At 42.6% G+C, this 25,266-nt stretch overlaps 6 protein-coding genes and 1 long non-coding RNA gene across 8 annotated transcripts; 3 read left to right on the plus strand and 4 right to left on the minus strand.

The window, feature by feature from the left end:
• Nucleotides 1-15: 15 nt before the first annotated feature.
• Nucleotides 16-968, minus strand: LOC133262898 (scale keratin-like). The gene is made up of 2 exons (XM_061442409.1): nucleotides 773-968; nucleotides 16-667 (listed from the first exon to the last, which is right to left on the minus strand). Exon 2 carries the CDS (start codon nucleotides 641-643, stop codon nucleotides 278-280), a length of 366 nt encoding a protein of 121 aa, XP_061298393.1. The 5' UTR covers nucleotides 644-667; nucleotides 773-968; the 3' UTR covers nucleotides 16-277.
• A 907-nt stretch (nucleotides 969-1,875) lies between these two features.
• Nucleotides 1,876-2,575, plus strand: LOC133262928 (scale keratin-like). The gene has a single exon (XM_061442440.1). It carries the CDS (start codon nucleotides 1,882-1,884, stop codon nucleotides 2,245-2,247), a length of 366 nt encoding a protein of 121 aa, XP_061298424.1. The 5' UTR covers nucleotides 1,876-1,881; the 3' UTR covers nucleotides 2,248-2,575.
• A 3,743-nt stretch (nucleotides 2,576-6,318) lies between these two features.
• On the plus strand, nucleotides 6,319-6,697 carry LOC133262848 (scale keratin-like). The gene has a single exon (XM_061442343.1). The coding sequence runs from the start codon at nucleotides 6,319-6,321 to the stop codon at nucleotides 6,682-6,684; it is 366 nt and encodes a 121-aa protein (XP_061298327.1). The 3' UTR covers nucleotides 6,685-6,697.
• Nucleotides 6,698-7,860: 1,163 nt separating this feature from the next.
• Nucleotides 7,861-8,568, minus strand: LOC133262847 (scale keratin-like). The gene is made up of 2 exons (XM_061442342.1): nucleotides 8,097-8,568; nucleotides 7,861-8,051 (listed from the first exon to the last, which is right to left on the minus strand). The coding sequence occupies exons 1-2, from the start codon at nucleotides 8,566-8,568 to the stop codon at nucleotides 7,861-7,863; spliced, it is 663 nt and encodes a 220-aa protein (XP_061298326.1).
• Nucleotides 8,569-12,292: 3,724 nt separating this feature from the next.
• LOC133262908 (scale keratin-like) lies at nucleotides 12,293-13,000 on the plus strand. The gene has a single exon (XM_061442420.1). It carries the CDS (start codon nucleotides 12,293-12,295, stop codon nucleotides 12,998-13,000), a length of 708 nt encoding a protein of 235 aa, XP_061298404.1.
• A 1,763-nt stretch (nucleotides 13,001-14,763) lies between these two features.
• On the minus strand, nucleotides 14,764-19,636 carry LOC133262849 (uncharacterized). 2 transcript variants are annotated; one of them, XR_009741407.1, is made up of 3 exons: nucleotides 19,529-19,636; nucleotides 18,755-18,932; nucleotides 14,764-14,847 (listed from the first exon to the last, which is right to left on the minus strand). It is a non-coding gene; the product is annotated as an uncharacterized LOC133262849 (long non-coding RNA). The 2 variants fall into 2 exon arrangements; XR_009741408.1 differs by lacking the exon at nucleotides 14,764-14,847 and adding an exon at nucleotides 16,848-16,880 and having other exon boundaries at nucleotides 18,769-18,932.
• Nucleotides 19,637-20,646: 1,010 nt separating this feature from the next.
• Nucleotides 20,647-21,236, minus strand: LOC133262953 (feather keratin 4). The gene has a single exon (XM_061442465.1). It carries the CDS (start codon nucleotides 21,222-21,224, stop codon nucleotides 20,874-20,876), a length of 351 nt encoding a protein of 116 aa, XP_061298449.1. The 5' UTR covers nucleotides 21,225-21,236; the 3' UTR covers nucleotides 20,647-20,873.
• Between the last annotated feature and the right edge of the window lie 4,030 nt (nucleotides 21,237-25,266).

Consider the following 25,266-nt stretch of genomic DNA (forward strand, 5'->3'; position numbering starts at 1 on the left):
TGCATGCTTGTTTTATTGCAGTAAAGAAAGAAACATAAGGCTGAAACATGCAGATTTTCCTTTTGGGCTTCAGGTGAGGTTTTTCTTCAGGCTTTCACCAGGCAGTGGCTGCTTCAGAGATAAGCAATTTCCTCATGGAGCACTGGTGGAGTGACACACATGGGCATGGGAAGGAGCAAGAAGAAAAAGCATCACGGATAGAGGGAAATCGGAGAAAAAATGACAGGAGGCCTAGGGGTGAGGTGTCCCAGGAACTCTGGGGAACGTGGGGCTGGCTCTAGCAGGAGCCACAGGAGTTCCAGAGCCTCTGGCTGTAGCGGGGCAGAGCCAGAGGGCTGCAGGCGGCAGGAGCGTAGGGTCTGCCAAAGGTGCAGAGACCCCCCGAGGCCTGGGTGGCCCCGGCACCGTAGAGGCCTCCCAGCCCCAGGTTGCCTCCAAAGGCGGGTGCTCCGGAGGAGCCCACCACGGCTTGCTGGGGGAAGGAGCTGAGGATGGGGCCGGGGAAGGTGACAACCACAGGCGGTGGCTGGATGAAGGCTGAAGAGTCGGGACACTGGCGGGCACACAGCTCGTTGCAGCTCTCAGCGGTGGGCTGGGGAACGGCCACGCCGGTTCTTGGTGGGCACAGGTCGTAGCAAGACATCTTGGTGTGCGATGGGATGGTGCTCTGCAAGAAGTCACAGGTTGCAAGCAAGCAGCAAAGGGTAACTCCCAAGATGGAGAGCTTGGGTACGGTGCACAGGGCCAGAAGGACAAGCACTCACAGACTTACCCTGCTCCTCGAGGAGAAGGCGACCAGAGTGGTGGTTGGGAGAGACTGGCAGAGGCACGGCTTTTATACCAGCCTTGCCATGGCTCAGCAATACATGGGCCAATCTGCAGAGTTGGAAACACCTTCCTGCCCATGATAATGGGGCTGTCTGGCTCCTGCCCCTCCCTGAGTCAGCATCCCCTTGCCAGAACAGCACATTTTGTGCCCGGGCTTCCTTCACTCCGCATTGCGTTTCATGGTCCTTGGGAAGTGTAATTGTTGCCCAGCAGCAACAGCCCCATCTGCCCTGTGGCTCTGAAATGAATGCCTGAGGATGCCTCGATACCAAGCCCATGGAGAAAAGCTATGGCACGCATGGCATTTGTGGTCAGCTTTTGTCACACAGCATGTTCTCTTACACATGAAGATAATGAAAAGCCAGTGGGGGCAATTTGACCCATGAGGTGGCAGCAATCAAGTGACCAAGCAGGGTAATTACTGGGGCTGATAGAGCAGGTTGGGGCTGGCGAGGAAACAATGTCAGCAAAACAGCCCCGCGCCACTCAGGGAAGAGGCCGGGAACCGGCTGCCGTGAGCCACGTGCCCCCACAGCGGCCACTGCTCCCCACCCTCGCCAGCCAGGCATAAAAGCCCTGGCCGGGATGAGCGCTGGCATCCACCGCTCCTGCCTTGCTCTGCTCAGGAAAAGGGTAGGTGAGTGCCTGCGGGGCTCTGCTCCTGTGGCCGAGGCTGGTGAGTGCCTCCCTATCCAGGAGAGCTCTGACAGCAGCCGACAAGCTGGCAGCAGTCTGGGATCGCCAGAGTGCCCTTAGCCAAGGCAGGAGGAGGGAGAAAGGAGCTGAGTGGCCAGGACACACAGGATCAGGCCCTGCATAGGCTCTGGGGAAGGGATCGTGTGACCTCAGTGTTTGGAGAGTAGAGTGCTGAGGGGGGCTGGATGAGCCAAGCAAAAGTCTTGGACAGTGCAGGCAAGGCAGTGGCTTTGGCCCCTGCATCCCCAGAAAAGTACGATGATCAGGGCATAGCTCCACCAGGGTGATCTGGCCCTTGCTCATGACACCCATGTTTGGTGATTTCTCTTGCAGGCTCACATCTCTTCTCACACCAAGATGTCTTGCTACGACCTGTGCCCACCAAGAACCGGCGTGGCCGTTCCCCAGCCCATCGCTGAGAGCTGCAACGAGCTGTGCGCCCGCCAGTGTCCCGACTCTTCAGCCTTCATCCAGCCACCGCCTGTGGTTGTCACCTTCCCTGGCCCCATCCTCAGCTCCTTCCCCCAGCAAGCCGTGGTGGGCTCCTCCGGAGCACCCGCCTTTGGAGGCAACCTGGGGCTGGGAGGCCTCTACGGTGCTGGGGCCACTCAGGCCTCAGGGGGCCTCTGCACCTTTGGCAGACCCTACGCTCCTGCCGCCTGCAGCCCTCTGGCTCTGCCCCGCTACAGCCAGCGGCTGTGGGACACCCGTGGATCCTGCTAGAGGAACTGCTACAGCCTTCATACCTGCCAGTAATGGAAGTTCTTAGTAGAAGCTAGTCATGCCCAGTGTTGCAACTATTAATCTTTTCTATTAACACTGATATTTATGGGTTTAATTTTTTGTTTCACTCAAGTTTCACACATCTTTTCCCTAATATGCTCTTTTGTGTATTTTCAATGTGTTATATTTTCACGTTTGTTTTGCTTTGTCATTATCTTTGTAAGTTGTGGCATGAACCTGTGTAAAATATTGTATTTTGTTATCTGTGGTTGAATTTTTAACTTGACAACTGTAAGAGTAGAAATGTTCATCTGCATTTTTTCATTTCTTTTTATTATTCTTGTCCTATTTTTTTGTTTTGTGTCATCAGTCTGATTTTCCTGCTTTTCTTTTTTCAATAAATCCTTTATGCATCAGATTTTCAGTGTGTTTTTTTTAATCTTTTCTTATTCTAAATATTTTTTGAGGATTGAGCTAATTTTATACCTGGTTATTGCACAGAAGATTTTCTGCTTCACTGCTTTAGTCCATAATTGTCTGTTTCCTTCCGATTATATTTTACATTCCCATTTTTTACAGATTTTCTATGATTTATATTTTTGCGCAGTACTATTCATTCATGGCCATGTTAGTACACGTTTAGGGGAGAGCAACAGAGTTAAGGATTGAGAATAGCTGTTTCCATCTTTTCCATACTGTATGTATTTTCTTTCTCTCAATATTTGTCTCTGCTAACATCATATCCTGCATCTGCATGATTTTTTGGTTGTTGTCTATTCTGTGTAGTTGACCTTCATTATCGTATGATTATCAGCAAAATTTAAAATAAATGATGAATTTTCTTTGGTTGATTATGTTACTATTGCACATAAACATTTGTTTTCTTTATCTTCCATGAAAATACATTCCACCTTCTCTCCTATGATAAAATTTGTCACGCTTAGTTTTAAGAGTACTTTAGAACAGTAACAGATCTCCAGACCAATGAAGTACTCCTGTCTCTTATTTAATATGTAGAAATTATTATTAATTTTGAAAATATGACCTTTATACTCTCCTCATCTCTTGTCCTTAACATCCAATCTCACCCTTTCTGATTGCTTAAAGGTCTAGAGAGATACTGGAAAGAACAGCAGGTTTTTATCACAGTCTATGAATCTCTTGCTCAAGACAGCTTTAGACACTGTGAAAGGAGCACACTGCCATGGGTGACACAAAAGCGAAAGCAGGGCAGGGACAGAGATGGCCATCCCCAGCAACTAGGAGCCACAATCTGATTAGTGAAGTGATATGATTAAGAGCATCTCCCTGTTTAGACTGATGATAATAATCATCATTGGGACACACAAGTCTCATTATAACAACAAAACAGCATGCATAAATCATTAGTCAGTGCTTCTAAAGTGCTCTTTTATACTTTGTTCAGGAGTGGCTAGAGAAAATCTGCAATAAGCGCTTTTTTCCCATGGGAACCCCCAAAGACATTTTGTAATTGACAGAGCATTTAAATCACAATGTTATTAAATACAGAATAATGCTACCGAGTGGCAGGAGAAACTAGAGAACTTTGATGTGGAGAGAGTTTGTTGCCCTGAGAGAGTAGTGAGACACAACTTGCTCTGACTTGCAGACTTTGTGGTAAAATGTGAATCAAGGCAAGGAATTCACCCCTAGGCTGGGAGATGTGGATTGCAGTAATTCACTTTCTATGCCTGGAAAGTGTTTTTTTTGTCTTCCCCTGCAGTAAATGCAGGATAATTTTTGGCTGGGGAAACAGTCACTTTAGCCAGCTATTGTTTCCACCTACCTTCCCAGCCACAACTCCTCCCAAAGTGAAACAATACATGTCAGAACAAAACCCACAACCTAAACACAATCCCTTTATCACTTGAAGAGAAAATGAAAATATCAGGATGAAGCTGTATCACATCAAGAAGTATTCACCTTAATCATTGCAGGTATTAAGATATTTCAGTTCCGGGGAATTTCACTGGTATGACAATGAGTAGGGTCTGTAAAATGCCTTGGACATGCACAAGACATTAAAAGTTGGATAAAAGATACTGACTGTCCTCTGGAAAAAAAAAAACACAGAAAAAGTGTAAACAATCACAATGTATGTAGAATTTTTTTCTGGAAAGTATAGTTCAGAATACTGACATAATACAATAAATGTGGTAACTTATACTAACAGAGGATTTGATTCAGAAAGTTGAAAGGTCATTTTTTTAATGAAAGAGCTATGTTAATGTTGACCCATGACTTCCAATGGCACAATTCTAATGATCTCATTAAAGTAATGGCATGCACCGTCTTGTTTCCTGTACATTAGAGTAAATGTGATTGTGTAACACTGAAGCATCTAAATCACTCACACATTTTCATACATTAACCCAACACAAAACATTCACAGGGTTGAACACCAGCTCATGAATGTTTGTGAAATCATTCTAAATAACTTTTTCCCAAGAAGCTTCAGAACATACTTGGTAAGAGTTGACACCCCCGACATCTAACAAAAACTCTTTATCTGCTTCTTCTATTTGTCCTCAAAATTCTACTTGTTTTGGTGCATCATGGGCCTCATACATATCTAGATGGCGATTTCTTTGACTTCTTGGCTCAAATCACAGTCAGCAGAACCATGAGCTCTTTTAAAGCTGAATTTCAATTCCCACTTAACCTCTTTTAGTGAAAAAAAATACTTTTACATAGGATTAAGTTGCCATTCAAAAGACTGTTTCTCTCTATGGAAAGCTTTTTGGGAATTGTCATGGGCATTGTATGATCTCTGCTGATATTTGTGACCACTTTAAATACAGCTTAGATCAAAGAAGTCTATTTAAGTTAGGGATAGAAAAGACAAAATCCTGGGTAGTCCTAGGAGAAGCTGCACTCTGTCTCCAATTAATTTATGAGACAGATTAAAGGACTGTTTAGGAAAAAAGTACATGTCAGCCAAAGATGAGTCTTACAAAATCTCTGAGCAGACAAGCTTATGACAACTTTGTAAAGGAAGAAGTAACATGTGGAGTCAGCTTAATGCACGTGGCAATTCTAGTGAAGTAATCATAATGATACAAGGAATTACAACTCGAACCAATTAAGACCCAAGATTAAAGAAATCATGATGGTGTAACACGGACATCACATGATGCGAGAATTTGAATAAAATCATAACCATGACAAACACAAAACTTTCATCACTCAAAGCTCCTAAACAATTCCTGTTAGGCAGCCAAATGAAAAACCCAGCACCAAGGGAGATTCAAACCCCACTGGAATGCTGAGAAACTCTATATAAGCTATAGTCCAAGAGTTCATCCACACACATCTTTGGGCTTGTTCGGCTTCCTGAGATTCGTAAGTATGATTTTTCAGTCTATTTCTATTTATTTAATCAGAATGTGTATCAGAGTAGTAGAAGAAGATTCCTATGAGCATTATAAAGTTTTTGTCCATACTTCTGGTGGGAAGAGTGATAAATGCGGGATTTGGGAAACAGGGTGTGAGTGCAGAAACTCTGAGAAATATATTTGCGTGTTCTAAGTAACTGGAAGGCTAAAAATTGCAGCTGAAAATATTATTTCAGATTATTATTTTAGTACTTCATAAAATTTACGGTAAATACGTAAGATAGCCACCTTTTCATCTGTGTTCAGCATCTTTCTGGGAGATATAAATAAACCCTTCTATTTCAAGAAAAGCCACATTTAACTTGACTCTGTTTCCCCACTTTGGGAACTCTGTGGTAGATGTGACTGAAGTTCTTATATTGTTCTTCAGTGTGCATGCTTGCAGGAAGCGTAATACACACCCACGTAAGCCCAGAAAAAAAGGTCATTCAGTGGTGTTTGGTCATTCCTGGGGAGGTCTTTATACAGCCAGAAAATTTGGATCCAGGTGCTCAGCTAGTGTAAAGAAAGTTGATCAAGGCTGAATATAAAGTAAATGCTATAGCACACAAAAGCACATCATATTAATTTCACACATCAGCATTTTGAAATTTATCTCATAAATCTTCTGCCTTTTTTCAGTCTTTTCCATTTCCACTTTCCACTCTATACCAAGATGTCTTGCTACGACCTGTGCCCACCAAGAACCGGCGTAGCCGTTCCCCAGCCCATCGCTGAGAGCTGCAACGAGCTGTGCGCCCGCCAGTGTCCCGACTCTTCAGCCTTCATCCAGCCACCGCCTGTGGTTGTCACCTTCCCCGGCCCCATCCTCAGCTCCTTCCCCCAGCAAGCCGTGGTGGGCTCCTCTGGAGCACCCGCCTTTGGGGGCAACCTGGGGCTGGGAGGCCTCTACGGTGCTGGGGCCACTCAGGCCTCGGGGGGCCTCTGCACCTTTGGCAGACCCTACACTCCCGCCGCCTGCAGCCCTCTGGCTCTGCCCCGCTACAGCCAGAGGCTGTGGGACACCCGTGGGCCCTGCTAGAGCCAGCTGCAAAGCCCCCAGGTTCTGCAGCCCGTACTCCTCACCCCAATGCACCCAGTTCCTCCACAGCACCTGTGGGCCTGCTAAAAGTAGCAGGAGCATCTGTGGTGAATCTCCTGAAAGTGCTAATGTCCTTTTCCTTTGGATTAATGATCTACATTATTTCTGTCTTGGTTCTCATTTTATGCTGGTTGAGGGTATTTGTTTGTCATCGAAGGAGAGGTTGGTGTTGTTTTCCTGTAACTTTCATTCTGATTAAAGTTTTGCTGCATAATACAGTCATCTTTCTGCTTAACCCATCTTTGTCAACCGTCTTTGTCAACAGTCTTACAGTCTGTGAAGTTTAGCTTTTAGTATCAGGTCAACACCCTCATCACTGGCAGACAAATGCAGAAATCCTAGTCCTACCTTTTATGGGGCACTCCCGTTGTTCCCTTGGCTACTGTTGTTTTATAGGAACAAGAACATTTAGATCTAAGAAAAACCCTCTTATTTTCTTCATCATATATTTGAGCTCTTCTTCCACGTATAGCAGAGTCTGTGAACTTATCTGAGCTCAATGCTTAATCCCAGTGTAAAGCCTATCAATCCTTCTACAGACAATGGCTCAGGAAACTGTCCCCTCAAAGAAAACCGCACAAAACCTGTGTGCACTTTTTATGAGGACCAGGAATGTATTTCAAATAACAAAAGATCTACTGCTGAGGAAAGAAATTCCTCCTTATCACAGGAAAATTGTCACTTCTGTGGCATTCCAAGTAGAAGAGTGAATATTCCTCCTGGAGGAGGCTGAGAATCAAATGAAAACTAGAGAGGTTCTTATGCAACACCACGGAGATTTAATGCTAAAGAGAAGTCAGCCATTCACAGAGAATCAAGGCAATACAAGGGGAATACAAGTGTGATGCAGGTATCAGGCTCTGGTACCAGTGCTCTGTGCAGGACACACGGGACAGCCAAAGTGACAGAAGGATGCAGGAGATACCGGGGCTCAGTCATGCAGTGAGAGCACACCGTGGCACAGGGCAGTGGGCTGCTGGGTACACACAGCCCCCTCAAGACCCATGCCAGGGCAGCTGACGCATGCTGCTGGTCCCCATGGCACTTGTTCCACATCCTGGTGCCATGATCCTTGCTTCAGGGTTATTGCTGGTTCTGGGCTCCATCCTGTGGACTTCAGAAAGCCCCGCAGCTCCCACGGCGGGACCTGCCCCACCTCTGGGAGGTAATGCCAGTGCCACAGGAGGAGAAGCCAGAGCTGCCAAAGCCACTGGACCCGTATTGACCCCCATAGCCCAGGGAGCCCCCATAGCCCAAGTCAGCTCCATAACCTAGGGAATGGCCATACCCAAGTGAGCCTCCATAGCCTCCCAAGCCAAAGGAGCCCCCATAGCCCCCCATACCAGAGGAGCCCCCACAGCCCCGGAAGCCCCCATAGCCCAGGGAGCTACCATAGCCCCCCAGACCAAAGGAGCTCCCATAGCCCCGGGAACCTCCATAACCCCTCAAGCCCAGAGAGCCTCCATAGCCTCCCAAACCAAAGGAGCCTCTGTAGCCCCCCAAGCCCAGGGAGCTCCCATAGCCTCGGGAGCCCCCATAGCCCAGGGAGCCTCCATAGCTCCCCAAACCCAGAGAGCCCCCATAGCCCCCAGAGCTTTGGGAACTAAAGGACCTCCCCAACAGGGCTGGACCTGATGATCCCACCACGCTCTCCTGAGGAAAAGAGCTGAGTATGGGGCCCGGCAGTGTCACCACAGCTGGCGGGGGGAAGATCACTGCTCTGGAGTCGGGACACTGCTGCACACAGGGCTCATTGTAGCTCTCGGCAATGGGCTGAGGGCAGGTCACCTCACAGGGTCGGCAGGACTCACTGTAGTAAGACATCCTTCTGGTGTTGGCTCTGAGTCTGCAGTAAGGAGTTTTAAGGTAAATGAACAAATACTAGAAGTGGGTGGGAGGAGATTAACTAATATTGTTAAGCAATGATTCTCTGTTTAAAATATCAGAAGTTAACAGGGATGTGGATACATTTCTACATGCTAAAAAAATGAAACTCATTCTTGTACCAACTCCACCTCTGTCCTTTCTTTCATCTCATCATGATCACCTTTGGAAACTGTACAATATGAAAGAGAAATTCAGTACTGGGTAAATTGGATGGACAGATCTGTCTACAGAAACTTGGACAGGCAAGGGTGTCCCTACAAAGTGAACAGTGAAAAGAAGCCAACAGGAATAGGAGAAAAGGCTCATTGGCTATATGCATTATTTCAGACTTCATGATGTGGAAGTCAACCCAAGTATTTCTATAGCTTGAGAACTATTTCCTATCCTAATGCTGTGACTCCTGATGCTGCATCTGCACAAAGACACATTTTCAGAGGGAAACAAAGAATCTAAGTCTGAAAAAACACATGCAGGAATCATCTCTGTGACAAGAACACTGTTAAAGTAAATGCTAATAGTAGTAGAAAGAATGAGTGAAGTCACACTTACCTCTTTCACTGCTGAGACTGAGACAAGAGAACTGGATAGAAGGCTGTGGGTGATACAAGGTTTTATACCCTTCTTTAAGCCAGCCTTTGTGCCTCTGGTCCTAATCTGTTACAAAACATGATAGTGGGAGCTCTAATTTTGTCATCTCAGCACTGTCCCTCCCAAATATTAGTGTGGGTGTGATACAACTGCTGATACAATCACTTACCTGTGATTGTCATTTTAGGGGATTTTGGGAACTTGAAGCTGAAGGGTTGCCATACAATCAGCAACTGGAAGCCGGAACAAGAGTCGTGCGTCACATTAGTCCAATTTTAATGTTCCAGGTAGTGCTTACGTGGTGTGGAACCCTTTTATGTTGCTACATGCACAAACTAGGTGAAGGTCACCACACGAGCTGGGAGGACACGGCTTCTTGCAGCGGACTTGAAGAGGACACAAGTTGATCTCCTTGCAGGGATCCATAAATGCTGTTACACAGAAGAGCAAAGAGTTGACGTGATACAGGCTCACTCCTGATGGGATATCTCTAGTAACAGCATGAAAGCAGAAGACCTGGCAAAGTTTTAGCTGGTGGTCTAAGCTTTTAATTTTCCCTGTAATTAACCCAGGCAGTGAGATCTGTGTCTTATTTACTGCACCTACCAAGTGGTATAGGGGAATGATGGCCCTCAGTGACATGGTTTAATAGTAGTCTTGGCACTCCTGGGGTAATGGTTGGACTTGATGATCTTAAAGGTCTTTTCCAGCCTAGCTGATTCTACGATTTTATGCAGTCCCATCATCACTAGAGGTGTTATCTATAACGCATCAGTCCATGAAACCTTTTCTAACATCCTTCTCTCAAGTTTTGAGACAATTCAGATGAGACTAGGTCAAAAGAGGAATGACTGGCCTAAGTGACATCTCCAAAGAAGCAGAAAAGACCTTACTGAAATAGGCAGACTGCTGACCTTGTCTCTGTCTAACTTTACAACCAAACATGTCAAAATTTCATTTGAAATCTTGACTTTTAGAAGTTCTGTTAGAAATACATTTCAAAACAATCCTGATTTTGTCCTCATTCCCTAAAGTCCTGACCAATTAAGAAGTGGGAAATGAATAAAATAGTAGTAAAAAGGGATATATTTTAATAAGTCTGTGGCATCATATAGTTATTTGCAAATCTGTCATTTTCTAATTTTACAATATTGCAAAAGATAGGCTATAAATTACCTCTAAATTGTAAGATACTTATGCCTTTGAAGTGTCATCAGGATTTGCTGATTATAATGAGGCACCTGGAAGATAATGACTTTAAACTGCTTCACAAATACTCGTTAATAGTTAGTGCTTGCAATTTCTGTTATTATCATATTAAATGAAGAAAAGTAAGATTTGGAAGTGCCCCTGTTACGAAATAACATCATTTAAAAATATGCCAGCCAATTATTTTGATTCCCCAATCGGACCATGATTTATAACTTCACTACTAGCAATGATGTGATTTTCATTCAAATCAGTGATCAGTAATACTTTTGCTAAGTATGAATAAGTTTGGGGAGATTATGGTATGTCAGTGCTACCAACTGTAGCTAGTAGCTTCACCTCCCAAGACAGTACTTTGCTACTATGCCTGAAATGTCTATTGACTTAAATTCTATTGAAAAAATAACAATAATCTGAATTTTCAGGTTTAACTGGCTATTATTCCATGTTCAGAAAAACAAGGGGTCAGATAGATCGATGTTCTAAAATCTCTACTCTTAGACTCTCCAGATCACTTGCTCTCACCTCTAAATGACTCTTATGCATGAAGCTGTACCTAACGACGGATCGCTTCATTCACACATCCCCAGATTGATGCTCTTGCGCAAGATTTGAATGCTGATCATTGCATGTCGTGTATAATCATGGTACAACACATCAAATGTGAATTTTTAGTAGGTGTTTGTAAAGCTTCTTATCATTCCTAGGAGGATTGGGAGTATCATTGAAGCATCACTGTCTCAATGACATTCCAAAGACAGCAGTAAAAGTAACAATGGAATCCACCTTATAATTCAGAAGCAATTATTGGTATTTGATCTGCAAATGCAGATGTTTAAAACCCCATGTTTCTAAACCGGATGTAGATACCTGAAATTCTCCCTCTTTCTATTACCCCCTCCCTCTTTTTATCCAGCTTTTCACAGAATTCACTTAAATGGCACTGTTACTAAAAGACAGATGACTTTAACTGATCCTTACTCATCAACCCTAAAAACAGCAGAGGCCCAGTGCTGGTGCTGGGTATTAGATGTCTGAAAGATGTCATCATTCACCAGACCAGTGCCCAGAACTTAGTACTGAAATTGTATCACACTTGTTTTGGAAGGTGGGGAGTGGCAATGCAAAGCCAGCAAAATTAAATCCCTCAATGGGAAGGTTGTTTTGTTACTGAGTAGGACCTGAGGCACAAAGGGTGTTTCATATTTGTAAGCAGTTTAAGAAAGGTATAAAAGGTGCCTCTACTCCTAGCCTCTCCATCCACATCTCCTGGTTTAGTCTCCTTGGTGAACAGGGTAAGTCTGATTTGGTTCAACCTTTATGCTTCTCAAGCTTTTTTTCTGTTGATGCTAAATTCTACATGATGCTACGGATTAGCAGGGCAGAGAACTGTGAGAGACAGAAGGTGTTATTCTTAGAACAAAATGGGAAGTTTTACTATGTCACTTGGAATACCCTTTCCCAGACTTTTTATTTCTAATTCATGAACTACAAGCTTTATAAATCTAAAAAATATCAAAGTGATCACAGTATCTACCACTTTGTAGTAGTATTTGCACCAGAAGGGTAAATATTCCTTTTTGGAAGTTGGGTACTACTGGGGACTCAAGATGAAACTACAGAAACAGCTGCCTGTATCTGACACTTCATTTATTAACATGCTGTAAAAATATTACCAAACTTCAGTGTGTTTCAGCTCTTCTTAATATATTAGATTCATCATGCTACAAGCAAGAGCAGTTGATATCAAGTGGCATCCACTCCACATGACACTAGATGTCTGCATCTAGAGTCAGGTGAATATTTCTGCATCTGAAACCTGCTTACTACTGTGCATTGCAGACTCAGAGCCAACACCAGAAGGATGTCTTACTACAGTGAGTCCTGCCGACCCTGTGAGGTGACCTGCCCTCAGCCCATTGCCGAGAGCTACAATGAGCCCTGTGTGCAGCAGTGTCCCGACTCCAGAGCAGTGATCTTCCCCCCGCCAGCTGTGGTGACACTGCCGGGCCCCATACTCAGCTCTTTTCCTCAGGAGAGCGTGGTGGGATCATCAGGTCCAGCCCTGTTGGGGAGGTCCTTTAGTTCCCAAAGCTCTGGGGGCTATGGGGGCTCTCTGGGTTTGGGGAGCTATGGAGGCTCCCTGGGCTATGGGGGCTCCCGAGGCTATGGGAGCTCCCTGGGCTTGGGGGGCTACAGAGGCTCCTTTGGTTTGGGAGGCTATGGAGGCTCTCTGGGCTTGAGGGGTTATGGAGGTTCCCGGGGCTATGGGAGCTCCTTTGGTCTGGGGGGCTATGGTAGCTCCCTGGGCTATGGGGGCTTCCGGGGCTGTGGGGGCTCCTCTGGTATGGGGGGCTATGGGGGCTCCTTTGGCTTGGGAGGCTATGGAGGCTCACTTGGGTATGGCCATTCCCTAGGTTATGGAGCTGACTTGGGCTATGGGGGCTCCCTGGGCTATGGGGGTCAATACGGGTCCAGTGGCTTTGGCAGCTCTGGCTTCTCCTCCTGTGGCACTGGCATTACCTCCCAGAGGTGGGGCAGGTCCCGCCGTGGGAGCTGCGGGGCTTTCTGAAGTCCACAGGATGGAGCCCAGAACCAGCAATAACCCTGAAGCAAGGATCATGGCACCAGGATGTGGAACAAGTGCCATGGGGACCAGCAGCATGCGTCAGCTGCCCTGGCATGGGTCTTGAGGGGGCTGTGTGTACCCAGCAGCCCACTGCCCTGTGCCACGGTGTGCTCACACTGCATGACTGAGCCCCGGTATCTCCTGCATCCTTCTATCACTTTGGCTGTCCCGTGTGTCCTGCACAGAGCACTGGTACCAGAGCCTGATACCTGCATCACACTTGTATTCCCCTTGTATTGCCTTGATTCTCTGTGAATGGCTGACTTCTCTTTAGCATTAAATCTCCGTGGTGTTGCATGAGAATTTCTCTAGTTTTTGTTTGCCTTTAGCCTCCTCCAGGAGCAAAAATCCTTGGTATACTGAGTTAATTTAACAATCTGCCCTGCTCAATCACTCTATAAAACGTAGAATGGAAGTTTAATTGGGATCCTTAAGGCATCAGCAGCATTGTGTTAATGAATGTTTGCTTAGCAATTTAACAGTCATTATCTTCAAGGTTCAGAACAGGTGGGGTAATTGTTTTAGCTCTGAGGACTTCTGGTGACACCACAAAGGCCCTCAGCTCACCACTTAATTTAGCAACGAATTCCACCTAATTGCAGCATTCCTTAACTAGCATCCAACAAAAGAATCATACATAGTGGGTTTTGGTTTTTTTCCACTGGTCGATTTTTAAATGTTTTTCCTGGTATTTACCACCATTCTTTGCTATCAGCAAAATCTTCATAATCTAAAAAGTGAGCATGAAAATAATACTAGAGATTGCTAGAATTTTATGAGCTCAAAAATGTTAGAACTCCAAACAATGAAACTATATATTTCCTGTAAGACAACATTAGCTTTCCCACCTCTTTCCCTTCATTGATTGTTAGCCAGAAATTTTAATTTCATATTGTACTTATTGAAGTGTGACTGAAGGAAAATATACCCTGTAAAAGAAGGGGTATTACTCATTGCTTGCATTTATCTATGTTTACCTCCTTCCCTAATTGGTAGGGTAAGAGTTAAATGATGATCCGTCTGTACTGACAATTTATACATAAGCAAATTTCTCCAAGAGAAGGCTCCAAAGAGGAAGAACACTGCAAGATACATATTATGATGCACCATAAATTTAATGAGTAGAATAAAAAAAAATGTACAGCATAAGAAAGCAGTAGGGCTGAATCTGGATAAAACTAATCATCCATTTCAAGGCAATGCTTTACAGCTGGACACCCAACTCCTATATGCAACAATAAAAGTTATGTTTTTCACCTCACTGATAACAGAGAAAGGCATTCAATCAGCAACGCCAAGCTCCTGCAGTCCCAGTAGCTCAGGGGGAAGCTGAGGGTGGTCAGCAAGTATATGGCCATGGTCATGAACTCAGTCCTGCATTCAGATCACACTTGTAAGCTTCTGGTTGTTCCTTTGATTTTTTTCCCCCAGGGCTTTATCAAGGCCCACACCGGTTGTAACGACGGTAAGACCTCCCATAAAGGCCACCTAGACCTGAATAGCCAAGGCTCCCAAGTCCCAAGGAGCTCCCAGAGGAGATGGGGACCCCTCCAGCATTGAGAGCATCCCCTACAGCTGCAGATGCTGAAGATCCCACTGTGGTATTTTGTGGGAAGGAGCTGAGGATGGGTCCAGGCAGGGTCACCACCACAGGAGAGGGCTGGATCACATACGTTGAGTCCTGGCACTGCCTGACACAGGGCTCGTTGCAACTATTCGCCAGTGGGGTTGGGCCACAGGAGGTGGGAGCACAAAGGTCATAGCAAGACATGTTTGAAGGGTGGAACTGTCTGTAATACAGGGAAGGAAATAAATACAAGAAAGAAGTTGTAATTATAGTCATGTAAATTAAGCTGCTAAGATGATGGAGCATGCAAGAGACTATATGGCAAATGGAATAATGTGTTTGTCTAAGGTTCAAAGGAGACTTCAATGAAACTCAAACTCCTGTATGCTACGGAGGACAGCTGAAGGGGTAGCTCTACCTGCTCCTGAGCAGTCTTTGATAGCTCATTTTCCACAACACTCTTCCAGGATGTATGCAGCCCTGCAACATGAGGGAAGCAAGGGACAAAACTTATGATCTCCTGTATGATATGGCTAGGAGAAACCTTATTTTCACAGTACTCTGGTGCAAGAAGACATGCTTGCTCAGCACACTTTTGAAAATTTGAGCCTGCTTGTCTGTCTACAGAAAAAGCTCTAGGAAAGCCAAAATCTCTTCACAGATTCTCCCCATTTACTTCTAGCTGCTTAACAATTAACATGCAGAGTTCTGAACATCTTGGAACTGAATGATGCAAAAAGAGGAGTCTGAAGTCCTGTGGCTAGCAATTGCCACCCTTCAAAAATAGCTACCCTCTTTCAGAGAAAGATCTACTAGCAGGTCTCACACACACACATTGATAAAGAGCATAAACCTTAGACTTGCATAAACTGACAAGACCGTGTAAAAATAAAGTGACATGGAGACAACAATTCAGGACATTGAAAGATAGAAAACAGATTCAGACTTACCCTTTCACCAAGGAGAAAAAAGCAGAAGTGGATGGCAGCACTCACTGTGCTGGCTTTTATACTGTTTCCTAGAGTGCCTGAAGACGTGAGACATAATAACATGTAGCTATTTACCAGCTAATTGTTGAAGACTTCTTGTATGCAAAATATTCCCAGATGATGATTTACTTTTTCCTCAATGTTTGTATTTATTGCCTTGATTTAATTTCCTCATCATAATGTATGCATTCCACTGGAGAGGTTTCTTTTATCTTAAGATCTTATGAGCCCAGTTAATTCCTGGTCAGATCAGCTGATTCATCTGAGTTACTAAAGAAATTATTTTGCATCCTAAGGACAGTATATGCAATGTACATAATTTGACACAGATGAATACATGTATTAAAGACATATGTGAACTCCCCTGTGAAATCCCCTTTCCATCTTCTTGGAGAGAAGAAGTTTTTGACACATTCCTTTCTGAAAAGGCCAGAAGTTACCATTTCTGACAATTGGACTGCAATTTTACCAAATTCCTCTCAAACAACCAGACAGCTGCACAGATTCAGCAATAAGATTGTTACAGACAGCACTTAGTAGAGCTAATTACACTTTTCCAGTCTACAAGGCACTTCCTGGGAAATAGATTATTTGGGGGAACATGTTTTACTTTCTTGACTCAGGAGACAGGATGAAAGAGTACAGGCAGTCTGATCTATTCTTTTAATATTAAACTACTACACTTCCATGAGGGAATTTGGGACACAGCTCTTCAATTTGGGAACTGAGTGTCAAAGTCCTTAATCTAAGGAGTCTGCAGTTTTAGCTTTCTTCTTACATCAAACTCCAGGAAAACAATTGAGATCAGATTGAGGATGCATGTGAATTTTAGCTTACTCAGAGACACTGGCACTCAAAGTCTTACACAAGTTTTCCTATGGGGTCATTAAAGATGCCAAACAGTTTTACATTTGCCATTAAATTATAATTTTCCCCTACTGTGTCTTGAACTATTATACAAAATTATATTCCAAATTAATGGTAGCTACTTACAGCAGTTTATAATATTCTTGTTCTTTTTTCATCTTTTGAAAGCAAATAATGTTGTCTTCATTTTGCATGGCCTTAAAGACCTTTGCAATGTGCAACAACTCTATTTCTTTTCAAAGACAATCTCTAGATTAAAAAGTAATTATATACAATGCATAAGCAGTCTTTAGGGGAGGGATCAGTATTTGAATCTCACCTGTCGTCTCTTAATGTTTAAATCACTTAGCTAGAGACATGCAAATAATCTCTGAACTGTGAGTATCTTCAAGAAGATCTCCTGGGAAATAAATGCTGACTGTACACTTCTGAAGAACAGAAGTCTTCAAAGTTTACAACATGTTTTCATTAATGGCTCAGATGTGCAAACGAGGCACTATCAGAAAATGTGAAAGTATTGGACACTATTTGAACATGATCAGCATTTACAGTTTGTTACCAAGATAACTAACGAACTTCTCAAACTTCCTCACATTGGTGTCACAAACTGCTGTACTTCCATTTTTTACATAAAATACAAGTAAGTCTTTCCACAAAATCATGTTAAAAACCTCATTCCAATCATCAGCTACTGGATGCCCTTAGGTATGTGATTATCTCTACTAGTGACACTGTTGGTTGAAGTTCTCCTATCCCCTGAGATTTACCAGTCTTTCCCCAATGCTCTTGACAATGAACACGCAGAGACACACTGCTATGGTACCAAAATGTAAAAAAGCATCTTCCTTTATAGGAATAACTACCTATTGACCGTAAGAGAAGAATGTGGGTTTGAAAACAAGCTCATCAAAAGGTATGATGATGATAAAATGAATCACAAGTCCTCTTGTGAAGGTGATCATATGTCAAGTTAGCCTGGTTGGCTCAATCTCCTTATCCTAGGAGCAAAAAGCTTTGGGATGTTGTATATTGGAATATTACAAAGAGTAGTGATCCTAACTCTCATAACCACTTATCAGGGATAAAGTTGTACACTCACAACTGAAATGACAAGCTCCTGCTGCTACAGCAGTGGTACTTTCATGGGCCAGTGTAACCAAACTGCTGAAGTGCAGACAAAATTCTCAACCAAATTGAATTTTGACTCCTTCATATTTTGGGAAGGTGGAGTCAGGATGATGGAGCCAGGTACACTGAATGGATGTAAATCAAAAAGATGAAAGAGACACTGCGGATTGTGGTTTTCGTCCAACACCAGGATAAGTCCAGACAATAAACATAAACAGCAAACAAAACCATTTCATTAGTGGGAAAGCAGCCACATGCAAGAAAAAAAAAAAAAAAGCCCTAATAGATGCAGAACCTGGTTAGTAAATGTGCAAGAAAGTCTCAGATCCTCCAGGCAGCCCAAGAAAGCCTTTGGTCTTCAGAGCCTTTCTGCCTCATACCTTACCCCTGTATACACATCAGACAGTACAATACTGATTTGAGTTTTACAAAATTCAGTACTGAGATACATTTTCAACATCAACAGTAGTAAATATTTATTATTCTGCAAAAACATCTCATATTATTCTTTTTCTTATGGGACCAACTTGTCCCACCTGTTCACTGATAGGTATTAACAGATGTGAGTTTATAAAGTGAGAGAGAGAAGACATAGACTGTTCTTTTGTTCAGAGCATGTGTACTCTATCATGTACTGGGGTTTATGCTGCTGTTTCATTGTTTAATACTATGTTTTATTGACACATGCTGCCTGATTTTGTAGACCCCAGTCTAACATGGTATGACATTTCCAAAGCAAACATGACAGTAACTTGAGAGGTAGCACCTGAGCTTGTCTTGCTTAGAAAGTTCTCTGTAACATTATAATCTAGCTCATATACTGTAGCAGTGTCTAAACCAGTTTCTGATCAACTACAAAATCATACAGAGAAACCTTTTACTTTGGTTCTGTGCTACACTTGTAGCTACAATAAATTTTAACCCAAATTAGGCAGCTCTTTCTGCTACAATTTCTGATCACTTGAGGAACAGGTCCTAACTTTGGAAAGAGTGTACATGCACAGGGCTTAAATCTGCAAAGAGCTTTGAAAGATTTGATTTGAAGAAAGCTTAAGAAGGAACTGCAGAAGGGGATTACAAGAGTAGGAGAATGTACTTTATCATGAGAAATGTCATTCTCTGTCCACATCTATATGTTAAAAATACCTGTACTGTGCTACCTCAGCCATTATTCTTTCCAGCCATATTGATACTGTGGAATTATAACTTCTCTGCTGTGTTAGATACATAGGTTTAATCCATAAGAGAAACCAATTTTGCAACAACTGCAAATGAGTGATGACTTCTTTGGAATGCATCTCCTTTGATTGAGCAATAGTTTCAGCTGAGATAGAAAAAAAAATGTATTTAATTCAGATCAACCTTCTATTATATTATAATATCAAGTTGCTAAATTTCCATTCTCTTCTGTTGTTTATTAAGAAATTCTAGTCCTTAAACTTAGTAATTCTACAATGGGACTGATGAACCTCCTTTAATTTAGTTCCAGTAATGACTATAGTCAATATAACTTCATTAACATCTTTCCCTGGTTTTAATTACAGTTCAACATCTGTCTGTACAGACACAGACAAAGACTCCAAGAAAGAAGTTTTAGAGATATCAGGCTGTGAGTTGTATGGGCTGACAGGATATTGAGTCATCCAGAGCCTTCAGGCAGAGCTTTTCAAACCTTCTTCCTGTAAAGACCAAAGCTCCTGGTCTCTAAACACCACCTTTATTACAACACAGCCAACCAAAGCAATGCCTGATAAAGTACAGATCTACCAGACACAACAAATAGGAGTCAGTTTATAAAGACACACTAAGAAAGGCTTAGAACTTCAAACCTTTTCATCTTTCTCCCAGACCTGCTCCCAGGCCAGCAAATTTCAAAGACCAATTCCACATAGCCTTCTCTTCCTTCTGTCTGAGACTTACCAGGGCCTGATCTCAGATGCCAAGAGGTGCCGCACCCATCAGAAAGCTCTAAGCTCCATTCAGAAGAGTGTTCCAGCTTACTGCATCTCCCCCAACACCTCTGCCGTGAGCAATCTCAGCTGTGCTCAGGAAAAGCATAATATCTCCCTCCTTTTAAAGGAGTCTTCCAAAGTACCACAGATAGGATAAAGAAAACCACAATCATCTTCTATGTTGCTCAGGTAATAGTACATATATCCTATTTGTGCAACAAGCTGAGGAGTGGATGTAGTGCTTCAGAAGAAGGTTTATCTCTATAATTTTGAGCGTTCCTAGTAAATTTTCATGCTGTATCCATCTATCCTCTTTTTTTTTTACAAGGATACTCTCATCTATTACATCTACGGAAGGATAAGCAGAAACAGTAATCCCCTCAGTGAGCTTTTCACTGAATTTCCCCCTTCTCAAATCAGCTTATTGTTCCATTCTCATCCCCAAAGACATTATTCTCAAACCAAACATATTCTTATAAAGCAAGAATATTGAAACAGTTAAAGGGCCTTTTTCCATCATCATGGTACTGTAGGTAGAGGGTCTTTAAAGTGTAACAAAAGAAGCTTCCTTAGTTTAAAATTTCCTGCTTATGCAACAACAGGAGGCACACCTATTACAGGTGACCATCATCACTTTCCAGGCTTTGATAAATTGTCTCAGGCTTGCTTTAGCACATACAGACAACAGAAAATCTTCTTCCACAGCTGCAGTCTGACTCGTTCTCCTTTGGCAATGGGTATGAAGTTATGTGCACAGTGTTTTCTGGAACTGGTGACTTGTAAAGGGACTTGGTTCAGTACAGACAAGCTGGAAAAGGGGCTGGGAAAAGAAAGAAGTACAGGACAACTCAGGTTATGATGCAGCACAAATTTAATGAGGCTGAGGAATGGAAGGAAGCAATGTAAAGCATAAGGAATACATTTCCATGGTCCACTAAGGACAGTACCCACTCATCCCTCTCACAATGACACACTCAGCAAAATGAGATCTTCCTTCTTCTTTGTTTAAGTGAATTGTACTAATTCAGCCATGCAAAACAATTTCAAATAATTACATATTTTCTAGTCATTTTCAATTACAAAAAAAAAAAGCACGAGAGAGCAAGACTTTTGATCAGAAATGTAAAGTAAAGCATAACAAAAGTAAGACAAGCATAGGCCTGATTTTAGGAGATGCCAAGCTCCCACAGCTCCATAAACTTCAAGCTGTGGGCATCTAACGCTGCATCTGAAAACCATGGCCATGAGCTCAGTCCTGTGTCGAGTTGTGCTTCAGCGTTCCTGGTCATTTCTTCCTGCTTGCTCCTCACGCTTTAGCAGGGCCCGTAGAAGCCACTGCGGTAGGTGTTGTAGCGACGGTAGGGCCGGCTGTACCCACTGCCCAGGCCTGGATAGCCAAAGCTCCCTAATCCCAAGGAGCTCCCAGAGGAGATGGGTACCCCTCCAGCACTGAGAGCACTCCCAACAGCAGCAGATGCTGAGGATCCCACTGTGGTGTTCTGGGGGAAAGAGCTGAGGATGGGTCCAGGCAGGGTCACCACCACAGGAGAGGGCTGGATCACCACTGTTGAGTCCTGGCACTGCCTGACACAAGGCTCGTTGCAGCTATTTGCCAATGGGGTTGGGCCACAGGAGGTGGGGGGGCACAGGTCGTAGCAGGACATGTCTGAGGGATGGAGGTAAATCTGAAACACAAAAGAAGGAAGAAATGCGATACAAGAATTTAAATCAAACTGTATTTGTACAGCTTGAATTCTCTGATAAGGGAAGTTTATCACAAACAAGATGATATTTGACAGGGTTGATCTTGTATTTTCTCTAAGGAGACCTCTCTTGGAGGTCCCTTTGCCAAGTTTTAGAAAGTGGAAAATAGAAGCTTAGGCACTTAAAATTTGTTCTATATGAAATAGAAACAGGCAGCTGAATCCAGGAACACTTCTGGTTTTGTGTATTGTTAATATTAAAATCATTAGCAGACCTTACATGTTACAGTGCAAATCTGTATGCAGTTGTTTGGAGGATTGAGAAGGTCACTCCTTGCTTACAGAACTAAGAATTGAGTTTCAAAGGCAGGCATGGGCTCTATGTGGAGAGCTGACAATCCATGACTACCAGTATTGGCCACTATCCCAGTGTTTTTCTGATGTGACCTTATCTGGATTCTCCACAGACCAGCACACTACTCTGAACAGACCCAAGAATTCACTACAGATATTTTATGTTCAGCTGCAGGACTTGAAAACTTGTTTGTTTCCCAAAGTTGAATAAATACACCTAACTGTCTAACTTGTAGTTAATCACCCCATTCAATGATTTTTATAACTGACCACCAACAAAAAACTTCCTCTTTCATACTACAACATTTGGGATGAAAAACTACAAAATCATCAGGGCAACAGCTCAACATATAAAGAGAGAAGAAATGGGTTCAGACTTACCCTGTTCACCAAGGCAAAGAAGGCAAGAGAAATAGGTGGAAGAGCCTTGAGTTGCTCAGGTTTTTATACTGAGGCCCAGGTTGCCCAACAACTTAGGGCATTCTTTGTGCATGAAGTTATTTATGAGCCACTACTGATTACATGTTTTTTTGCCTTAGTATTTGTGTGTATTAGTGCTTCACTTCCTTATCTTGTGGCATGAATATCTGACCACAAGTCTCTTTCATCTTAAAATATTCTGGGCCAAGTTAATTTCTCCAAACACTAGAATGATTAATTCAGAAAGATTTATTCTGCCTTCAAAACCCTTTTGGATCTGCTTGGTGTCATTAAAGAAGATTAATCTTAATTTACATAATACAGTCCCTTGTACACTTCTCTGCAAGGTAAATACTGTTGGAAACCATGAAGAATTTCAGCTTTTGGAAGTCAGCCCATGAGCACTTGTAGTCTGGGGATTCAAGCTGCTTTTAGAGAAAAGAGAGATTGAATTTTGCAGAAAATAGCTAGGAACAATGCAGTTTTCACCCAACTCCAGCCCCAAAATTAGAGAAGAAGCACAAGTACAAAAGGGAGGGACACTGAAGGACCCTGTCAGAATCAGAAGAAACTGAAATGTTATGGCTGTGTACAAAGGCTGAGATATACCTAGAAAAACACACCAGATACAGTTTCTTTGTCATGGAAGGAGAAACAAAAAAGAGTATTAGAAGTCCAGTCTAATGAGATAATATCAAGTGATAGCACTTCTGTGAAAGAGTCTGTCTCTAATTCTGGGCCTAACCACTTAGGAGTTCTTTACAGAATTCACAAATCCACTTTTATTCTTATCTCAGATCTCAAAATATCAGCAACTGGCTTTACGTTAACTTCCACATGCATAAATATGTTGTATTGTTTGGTGACGCTTGTTCTCAAGGAAGAGTTCTGCAAAAGATAAGAATTTCCAAAAGCCAGCTGTGAAGGCAGACATCACATACATGAATTCTTTCTTTCCTAGTGCAGCATTCATTTCTCCAGCTATGCTGCAATATTCAGTACAGATGTATTGTAGACCAATGGCACCAGCTGGAGAACTATAAAAAGTATAGAAAGTGTCAATAACTTCTTCACTTGTAGTCAATTTTTCTGTCACTTTGCAGCAGTCTTTGGATTGCACAATGAAATTGAGCCTTTTGGGGAGTGTGGGGGGATGCAGGATAAATAATAAGTGAGTAAAATACATAAACAATCCAACACACAGAGATTAGTACTGAAATTTCTGCTCTCCTAGCACTTGAACTACTGAGACATGTAAATCATCTTTAAATTAGGAGTGTCTTTATAAAGATCCCCTGGGAAGAGAAACTTGTTTGGCTTGGTCATAGGCTCCTGAGAACTTCAAAGTTTATCAGAAGCTTTTATTAAAGTGCTAAGCATGCAAAAGATCATATGTGCAAATTGAAGATACGTGACCCATATTTGAATTCTTATATCACTGCTATAATAATATATTATTAAGATTTGAGAGTGCAGGTCAGTTATTGGGTTCTAAAATTAATGTCACTGTTCCTAGCTGCAGGAATTAAAGTATTTTATTTTTAATTAAAGAAATAGTTCAAGGTTTAGTTTAAACCATCTCCTATTTCAAGGAGATTCACAGATAAATTGGCCTAAGTTTTTCTATCTTCACCAACCCTCTCCATTCCTTAGTATTTCTCTGTATTCTAAGAGGTAGGCAGCTCCTCTTCTCCAGGCTGAACAGCCCTAATGTTCCCAGCCTGTCTCCATACAGGAAGTGCTCCGGCCCCTGACCATCCTCGTGGCCTCCTCTGGACTTGCTCCAACAGTTCCATGTCCTTCTTATGTTGAGGACATCAGAATTAGACACAGTCTCCAAGGGAGAGTCTCAGACTATAAGTTTAAAATAAAAAAGGCCTAGCAACATTTTAAGAGCTGTCTACAGCCTTCCTTGGGAAAAAAAAAAAATTATTTTTCTAACTCCAACCAATTTAGTATACAAATTTAGTATACAGGCAGAAATGACTTAATGGCCCCATCTTTGAGGTGAATTCAAGTGAGTGAATCAGAAGTTCACAGGGGTTTTTGTATGATCAAGGACAGACCTATATATTCAGATTATAATTATAATTCTTTGCATAATGTGAGAACATCCTCCTGAGACAACAGAGGGTGACGAAATGTCTGAACAAAAAACCTTAATCAGAATGGGACTGGAAGCTGACTCCAGTAATGGCCCCAGGCACAAAAGTGACCCCAAATGTGTGCATGGAGAAAAAAACACACAGAAAATGGATATTTCAAAGAAATTAAGAGCACCATCTGCAATCAATTTTTTTTTTTTTTATTAATTAGCTTATATAAAGAAATTGATGCTTCGGAGGCTTTGAGAAGTTGAACTAATCTGAAAAAGTTCTGGCAACTCAGAGCTCTCCTTTCTCTCACCATTCACAACGGATCTGATAGTTCTCGCTTTTATCTTAAAACTCATTCTTAGCTAATTGTATCAATATAGGTGCTTATTGACCACATTAGGAGCAATCCGCGTGTCCTACACACCATTTGAAGTTCACAGAATAATCCATGGCACCTGCTTCCAGGTGACTGAGGGTGAAATCTGCTTAATGCCCTCATGGTGTTAGCAATTTCTGGCTTATTGCTTAAAACAGAAGATGTATCTGTAGCATAAGGTTGTTCAACTTAGTCAGACCGGATGCCTGTGCCCGGCACTGCTATTTTTTGTGCAACCCACCACTTGGTATTTGCTATAATTTGTTATTTAGCCCAGGCAGATGAGTGGCACTGCTGTATGTGTAATCTCAGATGCCTTTTGGTGTAGGCAAAGCCTATGTTTTGGGCTTTGCAGATTCAGCTTCTGCTGCTCAGAGAATTTCCCTCAGGGCAAAGGTGTTCAAATATGGGTAGATATGTAGTCCTTGAGTCCATACATTAGCATATCTATTTTCATTGTTAATGTTATTCAAATACTGCTATGAACAACTTTCAAATTACTAAAGTTTGAGGTTTGGTTTTGCATCTGACTGTGGTCTGATAAATTTCATCAATTTACATTACAATTTCCCTTTTTGACAAAAAAACTACTGTGTACAGATCTGTGGGGTATTTCTGCAAAGAATCGGGTGTAGCATGGTCATTAGGCTGGAATTCAATGGGAACAGTAAAAGAAAACAACAACAAAAATTAATTTACCTTGGAGAGAAGAAATTATTTACTCTCCAGAACCACTGCAAAACACTACTCCCCAACT

The sequence above is a fragment of the Pezoporus flaviventris genome, unplaced genomic scaffold (genome assembly GCF_033815535.1).
Source record: "Pezoporus flaviventris isolate CSIRO_AGI_PZ_B2104156 unplaced genomic scaffold, CSIRO_AGI_Pfla_v1 ptg000225l, whole genome shotgun sequence".
NCBI lineage: Eukaryota > Metazoa > Chordata > Aves > Psittaciformes > Psittacidae > Pezoporus > Pezoporus flaviventris.

What these genes read in the sequence shown, in the direction of transcription:
- LOC133262898 (XM_061442409.1), bottom strand. Translation starts at nt 643, where the DNA reads ATGTCTTGCTACGACCTGTGCCCACCAAGAACCGGCGTGGCCGTTCCC.
- LOC133262928 (XM_061442440.1), top strand. Translation starts at nt 1,882, where the DNA reads ATGTCTTGCTACGACCTGTGCCCACCAAGAACCGGCGTGGCCGTTCCC.
- LOC133262848 (XM_061442343.1), top strand. Translation starts at nt 6,319, where the DNA reads ATGTCTTGCTACGACCTGTGCCCACCAAGAACCGGCGTAGCCGTTCCC.
- LOC133262847 (XM_061442342.1), bottom strand. Translation starts at nt 8,568, where the DNA reads ATGTCTTACTACAGTGAGTCCTGCCGACCCTGTGAGGTGACCTGCCCT. An exon ending in GGGCTTCCGGGGCTGTGGGG is followed by an intron (nt 8,052 to 8,096) that starts GCTCCTCTGGTA and finishes TTGGCTTGGGAG; the next exon opens with GCTATGGAGGCTCACTTGGG.
- LOC133262908 (XM_061442420.1), top strand. Translation starts at nt 12,293, where the DNA reads ATGTCTTACTACAGTGAGTCCTGCCGACCCTGTGAGGTGACCTGCCCT.
- LOC133262953 (XM_061442465.1), bottom strand. Translation starts at nt 21,224, where the DNA reads ATGTCCTGCTACGACCTGTGCCCCCCCACCTCCTGTGGCCCAACCCCA.